This window comes from Gymnogyps californianus, chromosome Z (assembly GCF_018139145.2).
Source record: "Gymnogyps californianus isolate 813 chromosome Z, ASM1813914v2, whole genome shotgun sequence".
In the NCBI taxonomy this organism is placed as follows: Eukaryota; Metazoa; Chordata; class Aves; order Accipitriformes; family Cathartidae; genus Gymnogyps; species Gymnogyps californianus.
This window is the reverse complement of record NC_059500.1, coordinates 85,219,852-85,238,473: the sequence shown is the minus strand read 5'-3', so window position 1 is coordinate 85,238,473 and position 18,622 is coordinate 85,219,852. Positions and strand designations below refer to the sequence as shown.

Here is an 18,622-nt window from a genome sequence, read left to right as displayed (position 1 = left end):
AAGAGACACCACTATCCAAGGGTTGTGAATTCAGTCTTGTCTCACAAGGGCTGCACAGTGAGAGCAGGCAGAGGAATGCACTTAGCTCTATAGCATTAAATGTAAATATAGAAAAGCGAGAGAGAGAGAGACTTTAAAACCCCAAGGGGGGGTCAAAATTTACGTGCTGTGACTGTTTAATGCAAAGTTAGAACTGATCCTCATTTTTTAACATAACATTTTTCCCCATGGAAAAAAATCGCTTTAAAAAAGCTAATATTGGGGAAAAAATGTGCCTTTTTCCATTTTTTCAAAGTGATCAAAATGCTATTAAATGTGTATTTTTTAGCAAAATTGTGCTTCTGATGCATAACATATAGGTAACCACTCATTTAATACTGCTTTCAGAAATAAATACATATATTTCTAATAAAAACATGTCTGTTTCAAGCACTTTGAAACAAACCCAGTATTCAAATGTTGACATTTTCTGCAAAAACTTAAAAAAAAGAATGGTTTTGACCATCTCTGTACTAAATATAGCAAAAGGCAAAAAGTGAAGCATGTAACTTTACAGCTTGGGAGAAAAATGTCATCATATATAGAACTGAGTGGGGACTTGTAGGAAACCAAGGCTTGGTAGCTATCAGCGAACCATGGTCAGTCAGCAACGCAGACTTCTCCAAGCTGCTTTAATTTCACAGCCTCTCAGTCTTCAAATGCTGTTCAAACACCAAGTGACAGCAGTGGCCCTCTGCTTGGCTGCTATGTGTGCCAAATTCTGGGGCTTGTGGTACCAGCAAATAACTTGCATAGGCTAAAATGAGCTCACCACATTTATTCTAGAAGTTATCTATCTCCATACAAGGCTAAACACAAATCTGGCCCACCTGGAAGATTATGCCAGGATAGGGCACCTAAACCCTGAGAAAAAGCGTGGCTTTCACTAGTGCTAAATCCGACTGAGTCTGTGGGACAGGCAGGATCCGGTTCAGTGGTTTTAGATTCAGGACCAAGCAAAATTTTCTTTGCTGTTGTTCAGAGTTTTTTTCTGGGGAAAACCTAAGTAGGTGCTGGCCTGATTGCCTCCCACTCCCCAACAAGCGGAGCTGATGCCGGCTAACAGCTGGAGGAGCGCGGCCCCATACAGAGCAGCTGGCTGGTTGAGGGATGGCTACTGGCTGCAGCCTGCAGCGCTGCCGGGGCTGCCAGCCCAGGAGCCCCAAGCAGCCTGGGCAGGCAACGATGGGGCCAGCAGAGCTCATCTCCCCCAGCCCTGTGGGGCAGGGTCCTGTGCTTAAGGCAGACTGGAGCATCAGTCTGTCTCTGCACTTGCATAGCCATAGCAGTTATCATGCATGATAACCCACACAAAAGCTGTACAGCCCTTGCACATGGATGATGTATACAATGCTAGTCCTGAGGGGCTCAGATATTCTATAAAATGAAGGACTTTGTAAGTTCTCCAAGAGCTAGCCTGTGAATGAAATTTGCAAATGAATACATGTAGCACCTTCCTACAGGTTTATAAGTCTCTCTTTCTCTCTCTCTCTGTCTCCACGCAATCAAGTAAAAATATTCATTTTAAATGAATAAATGCACTAAGTATCGTTTGTCTCTTTCTTTTTTTCCTGCCTTCCTGCCTTCCCGCCTCCCTCCTGCCTGCCTTCCTTTTCTCTTTCTCTTTCTCTTTCTCTTTCTCTTTTCACTCTTTTGTCTCTTTCTCTCCTTTCCTTTCCTTTCCTTTCCTTTCCTTTCCTTTCCTTTCCTTTCCTTTCCTTTCCTTTCCTTTCCTTTCCTTTCCTTTCCTTTCCTTTCCTTTCCTTTCCTTTCCTTTCCTTTCCTTTCCTTTCCTTTCCTTTCCTTTCCTTTCCTTTCCTTCCTTCCCTTCCCTTCCCTTCCTTCCCTTCCCTTCCCTTCCCTTCCCTTCCCTTCCCTTCCCTTCCCTTCCCTTCCCTTCCCTTCCCTTCCCTTCCCTTTCCCCTTCCCTTTCCCCTTCCCTTCCCTTCCCTTCCCTTCCCTTCCCTTCCCTTCCCTTCCCTTCCCTTCCCTTTCCCCTTCCCCTTCACTTTCCCCTTCCCTTTCCCCTTCCCCTTCCCTTTCCCCTTCCCTTTCCCCTTCCCTTTCCCCTTTCATTTTTCCTTTCCTTTCCCCTTCCCTTTCCCCTTTCATTTTTCCTTTCCTTTCCCCTTTCCTTTCCCCTTTCATTTTTCCTTTCCTCTCCCCTTTCCCCTCTCTGCTGGGTGCCAAGACTGCAAGGAGGGTCACCCCACCACCTTCCATTGCAGCACTGGCACAGACACTGTGACATGGGAACAGGCCAGAGAAAATTAGCTACTTTTAAAAAGCCCATTATCACTGATGGGTATAATGGTGCCCTCCTCCACAGCTGCGAAAGGACAGAGACGGCAGTGTGTAGCTTTATGTGTTCATCATATATGGATCATGTTTTATTAATCTGGGCAAATACATTTACTTGTATGTCTTTTATCTATTTTCTACTAGAATCCTTTATAGCATTTCAAGCTGATCACCATTTTTTCCCAAATGTACTGGTGAGCACACAGGCAAACACTTTTTAAAAACACTCCTCCCAGACATAAGTTGAAATGTTCTTGTTTGTTACAACATTTCGGGGTGGCAGGAGTGCGGATCCAAAGCATATCGTTATTGGAATCTTTGTATGTCTTGAGCATATGACTTTGTTTCTACCTTCATTCTGTGTGTGGGACCGTCTGCTGCTGAGCCAATGGGGGAAGAACTGTACATCTCCAGCTCCTCTCTAGCCAGAAGTCACTTGAAGGGAATCACTTCCAGACTTCTGGGGAATCAGCATCGTGAAAAATACTGGCCCAGGTCTGTAAAACATGCAGATCACTTACATCACTTGGGTGCATTGAGGAGGAGAGCTCTGGGCAAAACCCTGCTCTGGGCTGTCAGCAAGAGACAGAGGTAGATAGTTTCTAGTTTCCCTGAACGCAGCCAGTTTGCTAACGGGAGAAGGAAGTTGAGATTCCTTCCTACAAACAGAGCAAGATATAAAACCGAACTGGTGCCCGTATTTTGCTTGCCAGGGAGTGAATTTCTCTCATGCGACTGCGTGGGGCCAGTTCTGCTGCCTTCCTCCGTCCAGCAGCTCGTTGGCTGGGTGCCTTACCCTGCAGCTGCCCAGCTCCCCGTGCCGCTGCACAGAGGCTCAGCCCTGGCCCTAGCTCTGAGGTGCGTTCTCAGCACTGGGATGGGAAGGGCATCTGAGGAAGGGCGACTAGGAAAGAGGTGGGGAGATGTGTCAGTGTTGGTTGACAAAAGTGGACCTCTTGCTTCCTCCACTTGCTGTTTACTTGGAGGGGAGGACAGGAGATGCATCATGACTTTCTGGATGTCTAGCTTATTTAAAAAACCAGATGAAAAGTGAAAATATCATAAATTTTTAGGGCAAACCCATTGCAGATCACTCCAGCCCCTTTATTCCTGCTGCCCAAATGAGGAGCTGGGTGAGCCACTGGTGCAGTCTGTGAGGAGAGACCAGGTCATTCCTAGAGGAGCGTGTCCATTTCAACAACTGCTTGCCTTTTTCCCACGGTGTTGCTAATAGAAGAGTGTGCCTCTCCCTCTCTGGAAGGGAGAAGCGGAGGGAAGGCTGCCTTCTGCATGGGCCTGGGGGAGTCTATTTCTGCTTTGCTGTTCAACAGAAAAATCCTCCAGACAAGAAAGCAAGAAAGCCAGAAAGCTTAGATGGCAAGAAAGGTTAGAAGGGACCTTCAGAAGCTACAGAAAACATCCGATCTTTTTGTCTTGCTCTAGTTTTTAACATAAGCAGATTTTTTTTTTTTAATATCGCCCCTCCCTGCGCCAGGCTGCCGTGATGCCCACTGCCAGCAAGGGCCTGGTAGACCCAGGTGTCCCAGACAGCTCTGTGCCATGTTGAGCCACTGTATCAGCCCTGGCAAAGGGCAACCAGCCCTCGATGGCTGCTTTAACTCTTTTTGCCAGAAAGACTTCTTTCTCCTACAAGTCTGGTGGCCAAAGAACTTTTGTTTATTTTCTCAATGGCCCTTCAATCACACCCCCTGCCCACGGGCCCTGGGCCTCCAGTTAAGCTCAGGACTGGGCCCTCAGTCCCTGCCTGAACTGTGCTGTAACTGTGCCTGTCTCCAGCTCGGCCACAACCATGTCTGTGCCTGGCCACGGCACAGACCCTGACCCGCAAACTGACTTGCCAGCTGGACCTGGGACCTGCCTGGTGATCGCTGGGCCCGATCCTGACCTGTGGATGGAATTCCCAGCCTGGCCTTGGACCTGCCTCCCCACTGCGGTCCTGCTTGGCCATCTGGACCCTCCGGTGCACCCAGCCAGCATCCCTGGTCTGCCCCTGTGCCTCCCTGGGGCAGCGTGGGGCTCAGCCCTGCCCTGCCAGCTGCGTTCCGCACACAGTCCTGTCCCTTCGGGAGCTGCCGGCCGCGGCTCCCCGGCAGCGATGCTGGATTTACCAGCTCAGGGACAGGGAGAGGTGGCAGATGTTGGTCCTGTCTTCCGTGGGGCAGCTCTGTGTAGGGGGGTTCTTGGACGCAAGAGATCATCTTGGAAAAGCTCTTTCAGCAATCACTATTCAAATATAAGCTGCACAGACTTGTTTGAAAAGCTGTTATCAAATATTTTCCCCATTGTAGTCCCACGAAAATATGCCTTTTCTTCTTAAGAAACACAGAAGTTGTCAAGTTTACCTTCCTCACTTTTTCCAGAGGATGCCCTGGTCCATTCAGAGAAGGACATCAGTGGCTCTTGTATTGTAACAGGTCATTTCTTTAGTGGAGAAGACCTATCTTCAGCGCATTCATCAAGCATCAGAGCTAGCAAATGCTAACTCAGTCTCAAACGCTCTGCCTAAAACCACCAAGACTTCTGATCCGATTTCTGTCTCTTGGGATCCTTCTCTCACATGTCACCAGAGAATTTAATTATCTATGTGGAAAGACAAGTGGGCTTTTTTAGGAGGTCTTTACATAAAGTAGTTAAAATAGTCGCCAGCTCAGCTCAACCAGCCTTTCTTTGGTTTGTGAGGATCAGTCCATTTCCCTCTTTATTTGTATAAAGCTGGTAGGTGTCTCCATACTGTTCTGTTACTTTACAGACTGAATTGTCTTATCTATAAAACAGCAAAGTAAACAAGCCTTTGGCGTTTGACCTTTGAATTAAAATGTGCCTGGGACATCCTGAAAATCTTACTGAAAGCATCTGGTGGTTTAAAGGAGCTAATTAAATTCATCAGCACATATAGGATCAGCATTTTCACGGTTTAAAGGGTCAGAGAAGAAAGTACAGTCAGAATCACCAAACAAGCGATTAATGAGATTCCAAAAAAATGTCAGGGCTGGCAGAGGAGCGGGGCTGGGAGGCGGCTGCAGGCCGGTGCGGGATGGATGCCCTCCCCATCCACAGTGTGGGACGCTCCCCAGCCCTGGCGCTGGCCACAGCCACGCTGATCTGCTGCTGGGAGGGGAGTGGGCTGCCTTAGGCACCATTTTTAGAGCCAGAGACGTAAAAACTCTCAGTCTGGAGTGGCAGAGCTGGGCTACATCGCAGGAGGTGCTGGTTTCTGCCCTGAGCTCCCGCGCACAGACGGAGCTTCCCTGCGGTGCTGGGGCCAGGGCTTGCACCTGCCCTGGGGCTGGCATCGGGCTGCGCACTGGAGTGGTGGGGCACAGTGGGTCCCGGCCCCATGGGGGGCCAGCACCGTTGCCCCAAATCCTGCTGAGAGCCCCCGTGCAGGGCAGTGTGGTGGCCAGGGCACCGCTGCAAATCTGTCCTGCCCTGAGCAGGAGCCTGATCCTCACCACGCTGGAGGCGGCTGCCCTGCTCCCTGCCAGCACCTGCATGGCTCATCCCTCCAGCACCGGCTGTCCTTGTCCTCAGACACCAGCTGCAGGCCTGGGGAGGCACGCGGGTAGGAGGTGGCAGGGCCACACGGGGTACACGTCACCGGGCACGCAGCTCTCTAGCTGCTTAGCCCTGGGGACAGATCATGGGGGAGCCTGGAGCAGGGCGGGCAGGCAGACAGGCAGCACACTGACTCTGCTCCAACTCTTCAGAAAAAGGAAAGAAGGTCTTTCTTCAAGGTCTTTCTCCAACGTCTTGCACTACACAACCTTTCTCCTAAGGCTGCTGGAACCTTAAGAGGCAGCCACTGCATGTGTGTGCATGTGTGCTGGTGTGTGTGTACAGGGATGCACTTGTGTGTGTACAGGGATGCACTTGTGTGCATACGTGTGCACAAATGCACGTGTACATATGTGCATGCACCTATGCACATGTGTGCCTGTATGTCTGTATGTGTGTGTGTCTCTGTGTGTGTGTGTGTGCTGCACGGAAGAGGAGCAGATTAAAGCGTTAGGTCACATGGGAGCTACTGCTGGACGGACCCTACCTGGGATTTGGGTTCTTAGAGTTAATAGGATCGCTGGAGCTCAAGGCTGTCATCCCATCAAGATAAATGTCTCTAGTGCCCACTTTTAAGCAATCCGAATTCAATTAGGCTAATTGGAAAACAAGTAAAGAAGGATTGCATTAATATAGCCTTATAGCATGAACCTCCACTCCCTCCCTCCAGAAGGATGGCTGAGCATGGTGAGCCTAACTGTCGGAGCCCTCGCACCAGGCCCGTGCTGCTCACCACCCAGAAAGGGCTGCCCCGCTCCCAGAGCAGCCACGTCTGATTCCATACCCACAGCCAGGATGGCACCGGCGGCAGCACCAGGCCCATGGAGGCTCAGGCACTGTGCTGCACGGGAGCTTGCTCAGCACTCCCTGTGGGATTCCTGCACGCCACAGAGCACCTTGGAGTGCTGGAGAAAACACAACCAACTCTCCTAGGGGCAGATAAAGAAAAATCTCACCAGAAAAAAAGCAGGAGGTGACTGTCCAGGTATGAGTGATGCACTGATGGGAGGAGGCAGCAGCTTCCTCATACATCATGCTTTCAAGAAGGTGTGCACTGAGGAACTCCTGGGGAGAAAAAAAGCAAAGCCAGTTTTTTCAGTTTTTAACAATCTGTTGGATGATACAGAGTATACAAACTGCAGCAGGGTACAAGTTCCTGCTGGGTGAATATTTCCCCCTTTTCCTTGTGCCCCCCCCCCCATCGATTATTTGCTGTCTGACCATGAAAGTCCTGTTTATCTTTCAGGGAGGCACTCCCTGCTGCACATCACTGGTCGTGAGAGTGATGTCCCACCTGCAGAGTGACTTCAGCTTCAAATGTCTGCTCTGCAAGCCAGTAATTATTTCAGCTTGACATGAAGAAAAGACAGGAGGAAAGGAAGCAAGAATCTGTGGCATTTTATGGTACTGATTACATTGTGCAAAGCCACGTCCCATACATATGCCTCAACAGCACCAACAGGATCAAAACTATTCCCTTTTAGTCTTCACTACGCATGCACAGGAAGGAGGTTGTGCTTTAGAGGTTGTCCATCTTGAGAATTTTTGTTAGCTTCCAAAGATAATTTCAGCAGTAATTGTTGTAACAATACATTGCAAAAAAAATAAAAAAGGTGATGGAATGGGGGCTCCCTTTTGGAAAGGCAAGTAACAAATCCCACCTATTTCATTCCCTAATGAATACTCTCAAATTTGATCCTGATTGCCCCTGTAAATTTCCAAAGGTAAATGGTCTTTGCGAAGCTGTGATGTACCACAGGATCAATTTCTGAGGCTTCATACTAGTATGACATATGTCCCAGGGGACTCCGTGGCAGCAGGGGATTTGGCTAACAGCCAGTACCTTAGACCCAAAGGGAAATGTTCAGGCAGTTACCTACCTTTGCCATCCTAAACTCTCTGTGTTAGTCTCTGATTATCAGAGGAACTGTTAGATAACTGCTCCTCCCTCCCCAGAGCAGTGTGATGCCTCATGCGCGTGTCAGGGCACCACAGTCTGTGCCTGAAGCACGGCAAGAGAGAAAAGATCTGGAGCTGGAAGAGTCAGAGCTGCTCTCTGCTCTGCTACAGGGTTGTGGGTTTTTTTCAGATTTTTACAGATTGTGACCAAGGGAGTTGCTTCCTCTTTCGACAACTCCACTCCCCTGCAAGAAGGATGCTACAGTGAGAAATGCAGTTCCATACAGCAAATACAACTGTAATAATCTACTGCCGAGGAAAGAAGATCCTTCTCTATTAGGGAGGAAAGTCTCTCGTGTACTGTGTGGAATGTGTACCCTGCTTTGGGGGTGGAAATTTTTTTGCTGTACATTCACATTGTGATTAAGAGCAAAAAATTTGAGTCTTGTCCCTGTATTTGACAATTTTGACAGGTGCCCTAAAAGCAGCATCTGTGCCAGGACCCAGTGCCCTTTATGGCACTTTCTGCCAAATCAGAGTCTGGCTGAAGGGTTTCTGCTCCTTCGTCTCACCTTGCTATCTTTTTTTGCTACAACAAGGAAAAACGATTCCCAAGTTTGCCCAGGGCTTCTGGAGGGACAGGCGTGTTTTGTGCTGGTTGTGAGTGCCATAAAACCCCAGCTCCAAATTAGAAGAAATTAGGGACATTGCACAGTTCATTCATCTTCACTAATAGAGTTCTTGGGAAATACACATGTAGATTAAAGGAACACAATGGCCCCTGGCTGATTGCTTTGAGTACCCTCCAATGCCCCTACAATGGTATTGACTTGCTTTTCATATTGTGCACAAAAGCCACACTAACCTTTTCTTGTCTCTTCTGTTGGCCTCTTCCCTCTTTGCCAACGGATGGCTGAGTTCTTTCGGCCTCAATCCCCCCCCCCCCCCCCCCCCCCCCCCCCCCCGAGGCAGTCAGTGAAGGCAAACTTCACCTGGAGCTAGTAGGAAAAGCTGAGCACTTCTGAAAGGAATTAACTTTGGGACATCAGACCATAAACCTTAAAAAGGTGTGGGCATGGGCAGAGGCAAGCACTGCCAATCTTTGTTTTGAAGCAATTCCTCTGGAAAAATCTACACAAAATGCATCCTGTTGGGGCAGGGGGGGAAGCAAAAATGAAGATTTGTGGAGAGAGGTCATACCTTTTATTAGTCTACCTAATATATCTGGAAGAAGCAGCAGCAGTGGTGTTTTTCATTCACGTACACTCTCTTCAGGCTTGAAATGGAAGCATCTTCAAAGCTAAGTGCAGGCTGAAAACCACTCTGGATGTTACTGTGTTTGTCACTTCAACCAGCTGGGACAAAAGACAGCTGGTGCCTCAAAAGAACTGGCAAGTGCTAGCATAAAAAGTGATAAAGTGACGGAAAGAGAAAAGCAGGAAAAATATTGACGCAGGAAGGAGTATGTTGGAGGCCAGAGACACGATGCCGTTGCCTGGTTAGTACTGTGCTGAGTCCATGTCCTCCACCAAGCCAAGTACAAAGCAAGGTGTGGGATTTGGCTCTCTGCCTTACCTCCAAAAGCATTTTGTAGATCTCCCATGAAGCCATGGCCTGCCCTCTAGCCTCCCAGCCCCACTCACGCCGTGGAGGACAGGGTCACAGCATCAGCTCTTCTCACAGGTTCTGTCCTATACCAACATCTTGGAAAATTTCCTCACAAATATTGCCTAGCGCTTTCCCCAGACTTGTGAAGGCTGAAAGGCTGAGCCCCCTCCTTCAGATGTCCCCAGAGTCCGTTCTCCCCAAAAGCCCTCGTGCACTTTCACTTGGTCTGTAAACCGCGCTTTGAAGGCAGCCAGACGGAGGGCAAGCATCCCGACAGGGGACCAGAGCATCAGCTTTTACCCCCAATACTTTTTACCTGTGCATTTGACACAGAACAGTGCCACGGCATCCTCCTCTAAGTCATCTTTCGAGAGGCTACCTATGAAACCGATGCACTTAAAAAATGCCTGGGACGGACGCAGGCTGGAGCTGTCAAGCGAGAGAAATTCGGAGAGGCTTCGAGAGCCCGCAGCACAGCGCAGGGCACTCGGCCGGGCACCCACGGTCCTCTGGCCCGGGCCCCCCCCGGGGCTCCCGCCCCTCCCCAGCCCCTCCATGGAGCCCCCCTCCCGGGCCCGTCCGCCGCGCTCCCGGCAAGCGGCTCCCGCGGCTCCCGCCGTCCCGGGCACTGCCGTGCCGGCTCGCTCCCCCCGCGCCCGCCGCTCCGGCCGCCGCCGGTGCCACCACCATTTCCGACGGCGCTCGGCCCGGGCAGCGCGGCCCCGGCCCCGGCGCTCCACTTGCGGGGCTCGGCGGGGCGCCCGGCCTGGGCCAGCCCCCGGCAGCAGCCCGGGGCCGGCCCGCCCCGCCTCGAGGGCCCCGGATGGCATCGCCCGGCGCCGTCTGCGGCCGGGGCCGGCGGGGCGGGGCGGGGCGGCCGGCGGGCGGGGGGGGGAGAGCAGCGGGCGCTGCCGGCGGGGCCCTGGGGATGCCCTGCCTCCCCCGCCATGCCGGAGCGGCGCGGGGGCCTCGCCTTCCCTTTCGCCCGCCGCCCCCCGGCACTCCTCCCCCGCCCCAAGGAGGCCAGCCCGCCGGGCGGCGCCGTGCCAGAGCTGCCCGCGCCGCCCCGGGGCCGGGCGGGACCGCAGCGCCGCGCCGGGGCCCCGGGCCGGCCGCCCCATGCACCCGCCCGGCGCCCTGCTCGCCATGGCCGAGGGCGCCTTCTCGCTGTCCGCTCAGGCGGCGCGGAGCCCCGGGGGGAACCCGTCGAGGCTGCACAGCATCGAGGCCATCCTGGGGTTCACCAAGGAGGACGGCCTGCTGGGCCCCTTCCCGCCCGACGGCAGCGCCGGCAGCGCCAAGGAGGCGGACAGGCGCGGTCCCCGGCACTGCCTCCCCAAGATGCCCGGAGAGCCGCCGCCGGCCGAGCCCCAGGGCCGCGCCGAGCGTTTCCAAGGTGAGCGCGGCGGGCGAGAGGCGCCGGGGGGCGGGCGGGCGGGCGGGCGGGCGGGCGGCTCTCCTCCGCGCCCTCGGGCGGGCCCCGCGGGGAGATGGCCCTCCCGGTGACCCGCCTGTCTTCCCCTCCCAGAGCCGTACTGCCCCGGCAGCGCCAGCCCCGAGCTGCCCGCTGGCAGCAGCGGCGAGGGGAAGCCGTCGGACGAGGAGCAGCCCAAGAAGAAGCACCGGCGGAACCGCACCACCTTCACCACGTACCAGCTCCACGAGCTGGAGCGCGCCTTCGAGAAGTCCCACTACCCCGACGTGTACAGCCGCGAGGAGCTGGCCATGAAGGTCAACCTCCCCGAGGTCCGCGTGCAGGTAACGCCCGCCCCCGCCCCGCCGGCCGCCTTCCCGGCGCCGGGAACCCCCACGCAGCGCGGCCCGGCACGGCCCGGCCCGGCGCAGCCCCGCGTTCCCGGCGCCGGGAGCCCCCCGGCCCGGCGTGGACCCGCGCTCCCGGCGCCGGAGCAGCACCGCCCCGGCGGGCGGGCGGGCGGGCGGCCCCGCTGCCCCGGCCCGCGGGCCCGTGAACCCAGCCCGCCACCGGCACCGCTAGCCCCGGCCGGCGCGGCTGAGCGGCCCCACGGGGCACCGTTGGAGCGCCGGCCGCCTCTGCAGCTGGCGCCGTCTGCACGGCCCCGACCGGCGGGACACCGCGGAGCCCGGGGCCGTTTTCCGTTCGGCAGCCGCGGGGTCGGGCCGCGGCCCGGCCCCTCCGCCCGGCCCGGCCGCTGGCCGCGGCGTCAGCGCCGCTGCCCTTCGCCTGGCCTGTCCCGGTCCGGGGCAGCCGGAGCCGCCGTGCGCCGGGGCGGCGGCTAGCGGGCGGCCGAGCCGGGCGGGCGGGCAGGGCGGGCCGGGCTCCGCCGCGGGGCCCTGGCTGCGCTGCTTCCCCCGCGGCGCCGCTCGCCGCCGGGCGCGGGGCTGCGGGGCTGCCGAGCCCGCGGGGGAAGCGCGGCTGAACCCGCTCCTGCCCCGGCTCGGCACGGCGCGGCACGCCGTCTGCTGCTCCGTCGTGTTTCGCTCGCTCCATTTCATGTGCGCCGCTGCGCCCAGGGGAGAGCCTGTGCCCTCCGTGGGGGCAGCAGTGCTGCCGGGCCGCCTTGTGCCCCGGCTAACGCGGCTGTGCTTGCAGGTGTGGTTTCAGAACAGACGGGCCAAGTGGAGGCGGCAGGAGAAGCTGGAGGTGACCTCCATGAAGCTGCAGGACTCACCCATCCTCTCCTTCAACCGCTCACCGCAGGCAACACCCATGGGTCCTCTCAGCAGCAACCTGCCCCTGGAGACGTGGCTCAGCCCACCTGTGCCCAGCAGCACGGCCCTGCAGACCCTGCCCGGCTTCGTGGCCTCGCCGCAGAGCCTGCCCGGCAGCTACACGCCACCGCCCTTCCTGAACTCTCCGGCAGTGACCCATGCGCTGCAGCCCCTGGGGGCCATGGGGCCGCCGCCGCCTTACCAGTGCGGGGCCACCTTTGTGGACAAGTTCCCCTTGGACGAGGCAGACCCGCGCAACACCAGCATTGCTGCCTTGCGGATGAAGGCCAAGGAGCACATCCAGTCCATCGGCAAACCCTGGCAGACAATCTGAACTCCCTCTTCGGCACCTGGGAGAAATCCACGGGGAAGGCCGGTCCTGGGACACCCAAGAGACGCCCTTGCCCTGCTCTGGCTCCCCCGGATGGCCAGGCAAGGGAGGGCTGTCCCTTGCACCAGCCGTTCCCCCACGCCTTGACTTGCTTTGTATTTTGTGGTCCTTTTAATTCCCTTTTCCACATGCCCTGCAGAGTTAGGGGCCTGATCATAGCTTAGGAAAAAAATCTCTTTTGCTCTGCCTCCTTGGCTGGACGCTTTAGTTGCAATAAAAGCTGCAGTAGGGCGAAGAGCTGTGTAAGGTGGCTGGGAACCGAGGCCTGCGTTACCTGGGGAGGGTTTTCTGCTTTTGCACCATTAAATGGCACGACCTGCATGATGGCTGTGCATCGTGTTTCTGCACCCGAATGGGCTGCTCGGGCCGGACCCTCTGCTGCCTGTGACGCGCGGAGGGGTGGGACAGGCCTGGCTGTGGGCCCTCCTCCGTCCCCCTCCAGCAGCAGGACCCCGCCTGAACTGGCTGGGAGCACTGGGGGCTGCAGCCCCACTGCGGGGAGCGCACCCAGCTAGGGGCTCCCCGCTCGGCAAGGAGGGGCCAGGGCCCTGGCAGTCCGTGGGCCAGGCGCAGCAGTCCTACAGCTGCCCTTGTGGGGCAGCCCCACGTTCGGATGGGCTTTGCCCACCCCTGCCCCAGCGGGCCGGGGTCGGTGCCAGTCCCCTGGCCCTTGCTGCGTCCTCAGAGAAGGGGACTGGCAGGTGCTGCCTGGCCCCGTGCCCCCACAGCCCAGCTGCCCGCGGGGGGAGACGGGCGGTAGCTGACAGGGCACTGGACGCCTGGCTGGGTGGCTGGAGCTGTCAGCGGGGGCCCGCTGGGTGCATCCTGCCCGGTGCGGCTGCCCGGTGCAGCCCCCAGAGGCTGGCACAGCGCTGGGCCATGCTCGCTCCCCCGCCCACCCAGTGCCCATCGCCAAGCTTCCGAAACTAAAACTGCGGCATCTTTATTTTCCATTATCTCTGTTACTGCTTGTAATGGGGCTGAGAAGCTGTAATGAAACACCCCTTCTCCTCCACTGGGCACGGGGTGCTCTACACACTCTGGAGGTTGTGGCAATTAACGTTTCTCATTAGGGAAGAGAGAAGGATGCACAAGCGCCCTCATTGTGTCCTGGGGATGATTCAATGCAGACTGGGAGACCTCTCCTTTCACCATTTCCCACTCGTTGTGGCCAGACAAAGACTGGCGTCTAATTATATTTTCACAATCTGTGCGTATCTTTTAAGAGTCCTGTCAGAAACAAGTATGTCAGCTTTGTTCAGCTTCACTTCAGAGAGCTTTTTAACCTTAGACAGCAGTTTCTAAACATCCCTTCACAGCCTTCTCCACAGCAGCCCCCATCTATTGTCTGGAGGGCTTCTTTTACAGATAATAATAGGAATCCCTCTATTTTGAAACGCCTTTTCCTCTGTCCCTGGCCTCCCTGCAGATCCAGCCTGCCTCTCTGGACCAGAGCACACGCTGTGCCCAGGGCCCCCAGCTTCCCTTCCCTGAGCTGTGCTGGTCCAGGGGGGTGCAGGGAGGCCCACTGAGTGGTCCCCACTGAATTCAGGGGGGATGTAGCCCTGCTTGGGCCGGACCCTCCTGTTGGGCTCTGGACCTGTCAGTGCCCCTGTATGTGTGTCCGTGGTGGTGCCCAGCCTCCCCAGCACACAGCTCTTTGCTTCCTTGGCAAAGAAAAGTGCCGTGCTGTCAGGAGAAGTGCTGTCGCTGTCGGGACCAGGGAAGTATTTTGCTAACTTCTAGTAAGGAGACCTGAGTAAACTTCTGGGGGGAGGGGAGGAGAACAAAAACTGTGTTGCTTCAGTTTTTAGGTCTTATTCCAGGGGTCCTTTCACAGGTCAGCTTGCATCACCAAGGATGCTGGGCTTGCAAGAAGGCACATCTCCTCTGGTGGCTACGAGGGAAGGATGCCTTTTGGTGTGCTTGAGAAGTGCCTGCACACCCTGGGCTGTGTCAGTAACGGACACACACTAACAAATGACTGCACAGGCTCTGCACACTCTTCCTCCTCGGGGGTAGGAACAATCCCACTTGTCATTACTTGGCTGCAGTCCAGCTGCGGCTCTGATGCTGAAAACCCTCCTGCATGTGAGCACATTTATCTGTTGCCCAAAAGCTCTTACCTGTGCTTATTGCTCATGATTAACAAGCAACTCCTCAAGATTTCAGTGGTGCTCTTCCACACTTTGACACTACTACCCTCCCTCCCTGTTGCCTCCAGTTCTTCTGTATCCTGTAAAGCCGTTGGAAAGACCCCCCTGACTTTTCGATCAGCGCTGTAACCAGCACTGATGCTTGGCTACTTGAGAGAGTTGAAGACTAACAGTAGATAAAAACACAATGACAGGACAGCAGAAATAGCAACTGAAGACATCTGTTCACTTTTATTAAGCTCCTGATCCAACACCTGCGAGCAAAAAATGAAAGATTATGTCAAGCTATGGTGATTGTTCTTTTATTGATATATTAAGCAGGTCTTTTGTTATACGTTGTACATGTGAACCCTGTAATGGATAAAGTGTGTGCAGTCATGTCCTTCAAGGAAAGCTATGAGTTTATTGCTAAAAATAAATATTTTAACCAGCTGAACATAAGTGGGCACAGACAGGTAAATATTTTCCAAACAAATAAAGGGACAGAGGCATATGCAAACTCCTATCTTTCTTGTACCCTGTCTAGTTTTCTGTGTTCCTACACTTTCTTTCAAATTGTCCCATTCCATTTTAAAAGCTCATTTGTTCATTTTGTTGTAAATATCTTCTCCTTCTTAATTGGGTGCTGAGTCTAATAATCCTGCCTCGGCTTGTTAACTGTACAATAGCAGTCAGAGTTAATGACCCATTAGTGATTAATTCCTTAAACAGCATCTAATTGCTCACTGTAAAACCTTTTCTTAAAACTGGATTAAATCATCTAGATCCTTAACCACTTCTTTACTCTAACTTTGCTAAGGCTATTAGCCTGGCCTTTTCCGAGTGATCTGTTTCTTCTTTTGCTTAAACTGTATTAGCAAGATAGTATTTTTAGTGTCTGTATTTGACTTCTTTGCAACATCTGAAGTTCTAAGGAAGAATAATACCGATAAAAGACTGCCAGTGAAAATACTAAGAAAGCTACTCCTTTGCAATGAGACAGTTGCAGACAGTGAATGTTGTTAGGCTAACCATGGCATACCACCTTTGGGAGAGGTGGACTTGTAGGACAGGGTTTGTCAGCGGTCGCGGCTGCTCATGGAAGCGTGTAGGCTTTGGTGGGTGAAGCTGTAAATACTTCTGAAGAGTTTTCCCAAGAGGAACATGGTCTTCGCTCAGTGTCCTGAATATGGGACAGTCGGCAAGGCCTGCCACAACAGACTCCTGGGAGGGATTGCAACATGGAGATGAATCCTTGCTGCCCTTCCATGGGCACAGATCCCTGCTCCTGGGGGTACCGCACCTCCTTTTGCAACGCAGGGCAAATGACTAGTGAGGAGGGGCAAACCTTGCTGGGAATGGGAAGCAAGACAGGTTGTGTCTGCTACCAGTCAAACTGGACTCTCCCATCATCAAACGGGCCTTGGGGAGGGCAGCCAGTGTCAGAAGCTGAGGAGCTCTTTCCCCTATCCCTCCCTGTTGTATTTCACTGGGTGAACAGGCTGAACTAGGACCCTAGCTGTGTTTGGAAAGCCTAGTTCATTCCCAGGTAGATCCCACATGACCAGTCTGAGCTTCCTATTTTTTGATCGGGGAGAGGATGGATGGATATACATTTCTTTATATTATGCAAACCATTAAATTGTCCACTTTGCATTTGCTTCAAAGTTCTGGAAAAGTAGAATCAAATCACCATCTCTGCATCTGCTTCATCTGTAGCAATGTCTCCACTGGCAAATGACGTTAATCCTAGGTGATTTCTCATTAAGATGTGAAATGCAGTGAGGTAGACTGTTTTTCATGAGAAGTCTTTCCATTAGGCCTGGTTGTCTTTGCCCAGCCCAGAAATCCCAGGCTTAACATACAGAAGTGTAAAGTTTTGCACAGGTCAGTAGCATGGGCTTTGCAGGAGAGAAGACAATTACTGTAAAGAGCTTTGGAGATCTCTGAATTAATACTTATGAGGAAAATGCCATCATGAAACTCGGTCTCAATGGCACCATTTCTCAGCAGAAAGTGTATTCTAATCTCTCTTCCCTCCCACCCCGGTTCAAAATCCTGTCAGTATTCAAGAAAACTAGCAAAGACACCTGACCTATTTAAGCCAAGGAGAGTTTTGACATGGAGTTCAGCTCAGTTGCTTTCCAGTGGAACAAGACTGGCTCTCTGTCCAGGACTGACCCTCAGTCCCTGCTGGATGGGGTCAGGAGAAGCTGTCACCCCTCTGGAGCAGCGGGCCAGCAGTTGTGTTTGCTCCACAGCCACGATGGGTCACAGCCTGTGTGAGATGAAAACACACAGAGCTCAGTCACAGTTTAAATTTCTGTTATGAGCTGTTGGGGTTGAGGGCAATACTGTTCCCTTCCCCTTTTGAGGACATGTCAATGTCTGCAGGCGAGATAGAGAGTTGAAGGATCTTTTTTCCATCTGCCTCAGCTACATCTGACAGGGATTTCAAGTAGGAACGTGTAGTTAGTTGCTGTTGAAAAATCTCAAGTATCTGTTCAAAGCTCCTGGCTACATCTTTCTTCAGTTCAGTCTGTTGGGACATACTATGAAGACCAACTCCAACAGGCATTAATTCAAGGGGTTTCCCTTCAGCTACAGTGTTTTTGGGCTAGACGCTCAAGTTCTTTTTTCTATGCAGTCAGCATCTTCCTGTGTCACTGATGCCATGGGTTATAAACCTTGGGACTTGATATATCAACTTCCTTCAGTAGTTTGTCAACCACAGAGTACCCATTTACAAAATCCTATCATAGGAGAAAATGGTGGAATAAAACAAACAAAAGAGAGCGGAATGAAAAGCTGGTTAGACCAGGCTGCTGGTGACTCTGATAACACTACCAGTTTTTCTGGTAGAATGAATATTGTGTCTCCTCTTTCTGAGCATCTCTGTGTTCTGCCAATGCATGATGTGAAAATTGGCTGACATTTGGCAGTCATCCCTCTGTCATATGACATTTCTGCCCCACTAAGAACTGTGAAATCAGCTCTGAAATGTTTGGTTCTGTGTAGAAACACAGTTAAAGTCAGCTAGGCAAGATATTCAGAAGAGAGTTTAAATGGAGGCAGCAGAAATTTGGATGGAGGCAAGAACAGATACAAACTGCAGCTTTGGCCGCTGATACAGAAGGGAGTGTTGGGGTAAACAAAGAGGATGGTGTTCCAGCTGCTGACCGGTGCAGGTAGGTCAGATATCCCTCCTTTGACTCCATCTCAGCGAAGAGGCAGGTGCAGGGAGTAAAAGGCAGGCCTCTGGGCAAATCCAGAATGTCAATGAGGGGATGCTAGTTTTAAGTAACACTTTTAAACAAAGGGCTCCTCAGGAAGACTGGCTCACCAGCAGCTTGTTCTTGCTCAAATGCCTCTGCTGACTGCAGCGTGACTCAAAACCAGGATGGCTTGTACGGCAGGCAAACCTGCAGCTGTTCACGACTTCATAGTTTATGATGAACCGGTCATAAACATGCTGCTCCCCCATCCCTTCTCCATAACATCCTAAAAAATATCCTTCCAGTTTGTTTGATGCTGCCTCTGTGGGATAGGGGAGTCCCATTTTACATGCGGAGAAACTGAGGCGCAGAGAAACATGACTCACCCCAGCTCAGACAGGGATGGCATCACTGAGTTACCTCATGCCTCCAGTGCCGTTTGAGACCCCTTCGGGTAGCGTAAGCCATCCACACATGCCTAGCACATACGACACAGGCTCTGCAAGAGACACCCTACTCTTTCAGTTCCATAGCTGGAGGCCAAGGGTGCTAACAGCAGTAGATGCCTGTGCTTAGCATCCCACCTGGAGTCTGTACAAAGATCTCTCGAGTCTTCAGATAGTGCTTTGGCTTCTGGGCCAGACTTGTCTTTCATTTCTTGGGTGTACAACACACGCACATATTCACTCCAGTGACTTCGGTCACACGAAGACTAAAGCCAGCTTCCCAAGCACCTTTTTGCGGTGCAACTCTTATTTTGCCCGACT

The 18,622-nt window shown here is 53.3% G+C and overlaps 1 protein-coding gene across 2 annotated transcripts; it reads left to right on the top strand.

The window, feature by feature from the left end:
• Nucleotides 1–10,542: 10,542 nt before the first annotated feature.
• RAX (retina and anterior neural fold homeobox) lies at nt 10,543–12,820 on the top strand. 2 transcript variants are annotated; one of them, XM_050913359.1, is made up of 3 exons: nt 10,543–10,810; nt 10,952–11,181; nt 11,996–12,820. In XM_050913359.1, exons 1-3 carry the CDS (start codon nt 10,543–10,545, stop codon nt 12,446–12,448), a joined length of 951 nt encoding a protein of 316 aa, XP_050769316.1. In that variant the 3' UTR covers nt 12,449–12,820. The 2 variants fall into 2 exon arrangements, with proteins under 2 accessions (XP_050769316.1, XP_050769315.1); XM_050913358.1 differs by having other exon boundaries at nt 10,543–10,819.
• The last annotated feature ends 5,802 nt before the right edge of the window (nt 12,821–18,622 follow it).

Bases quoted from the DNA above. Each gene is read 5' to 3' on its own strand.
- RAX (XM_050913358.1), top strand. From the start codon at position 10,543: ATGCACCCGCCCGGCGCCCTGCTCGCCATGGCCGAGGGCGCCTTCTCG. The intron at 10,820-10,951 runs GTGAGCGCGGCG...TTCCCCTCCCAG, and splicing joins CCGCGCCGAGCGTTTCCAAG to AGCCGTACTGCCCCGGCAGC. The intron at 11,182-11,995 runs GTAACGCCCGCC...CTGTGCTTGCAG, and splicing joins TCCCCGAGGTCCGCGTGCAG to GTGTGGTTTCAGAACAGACG.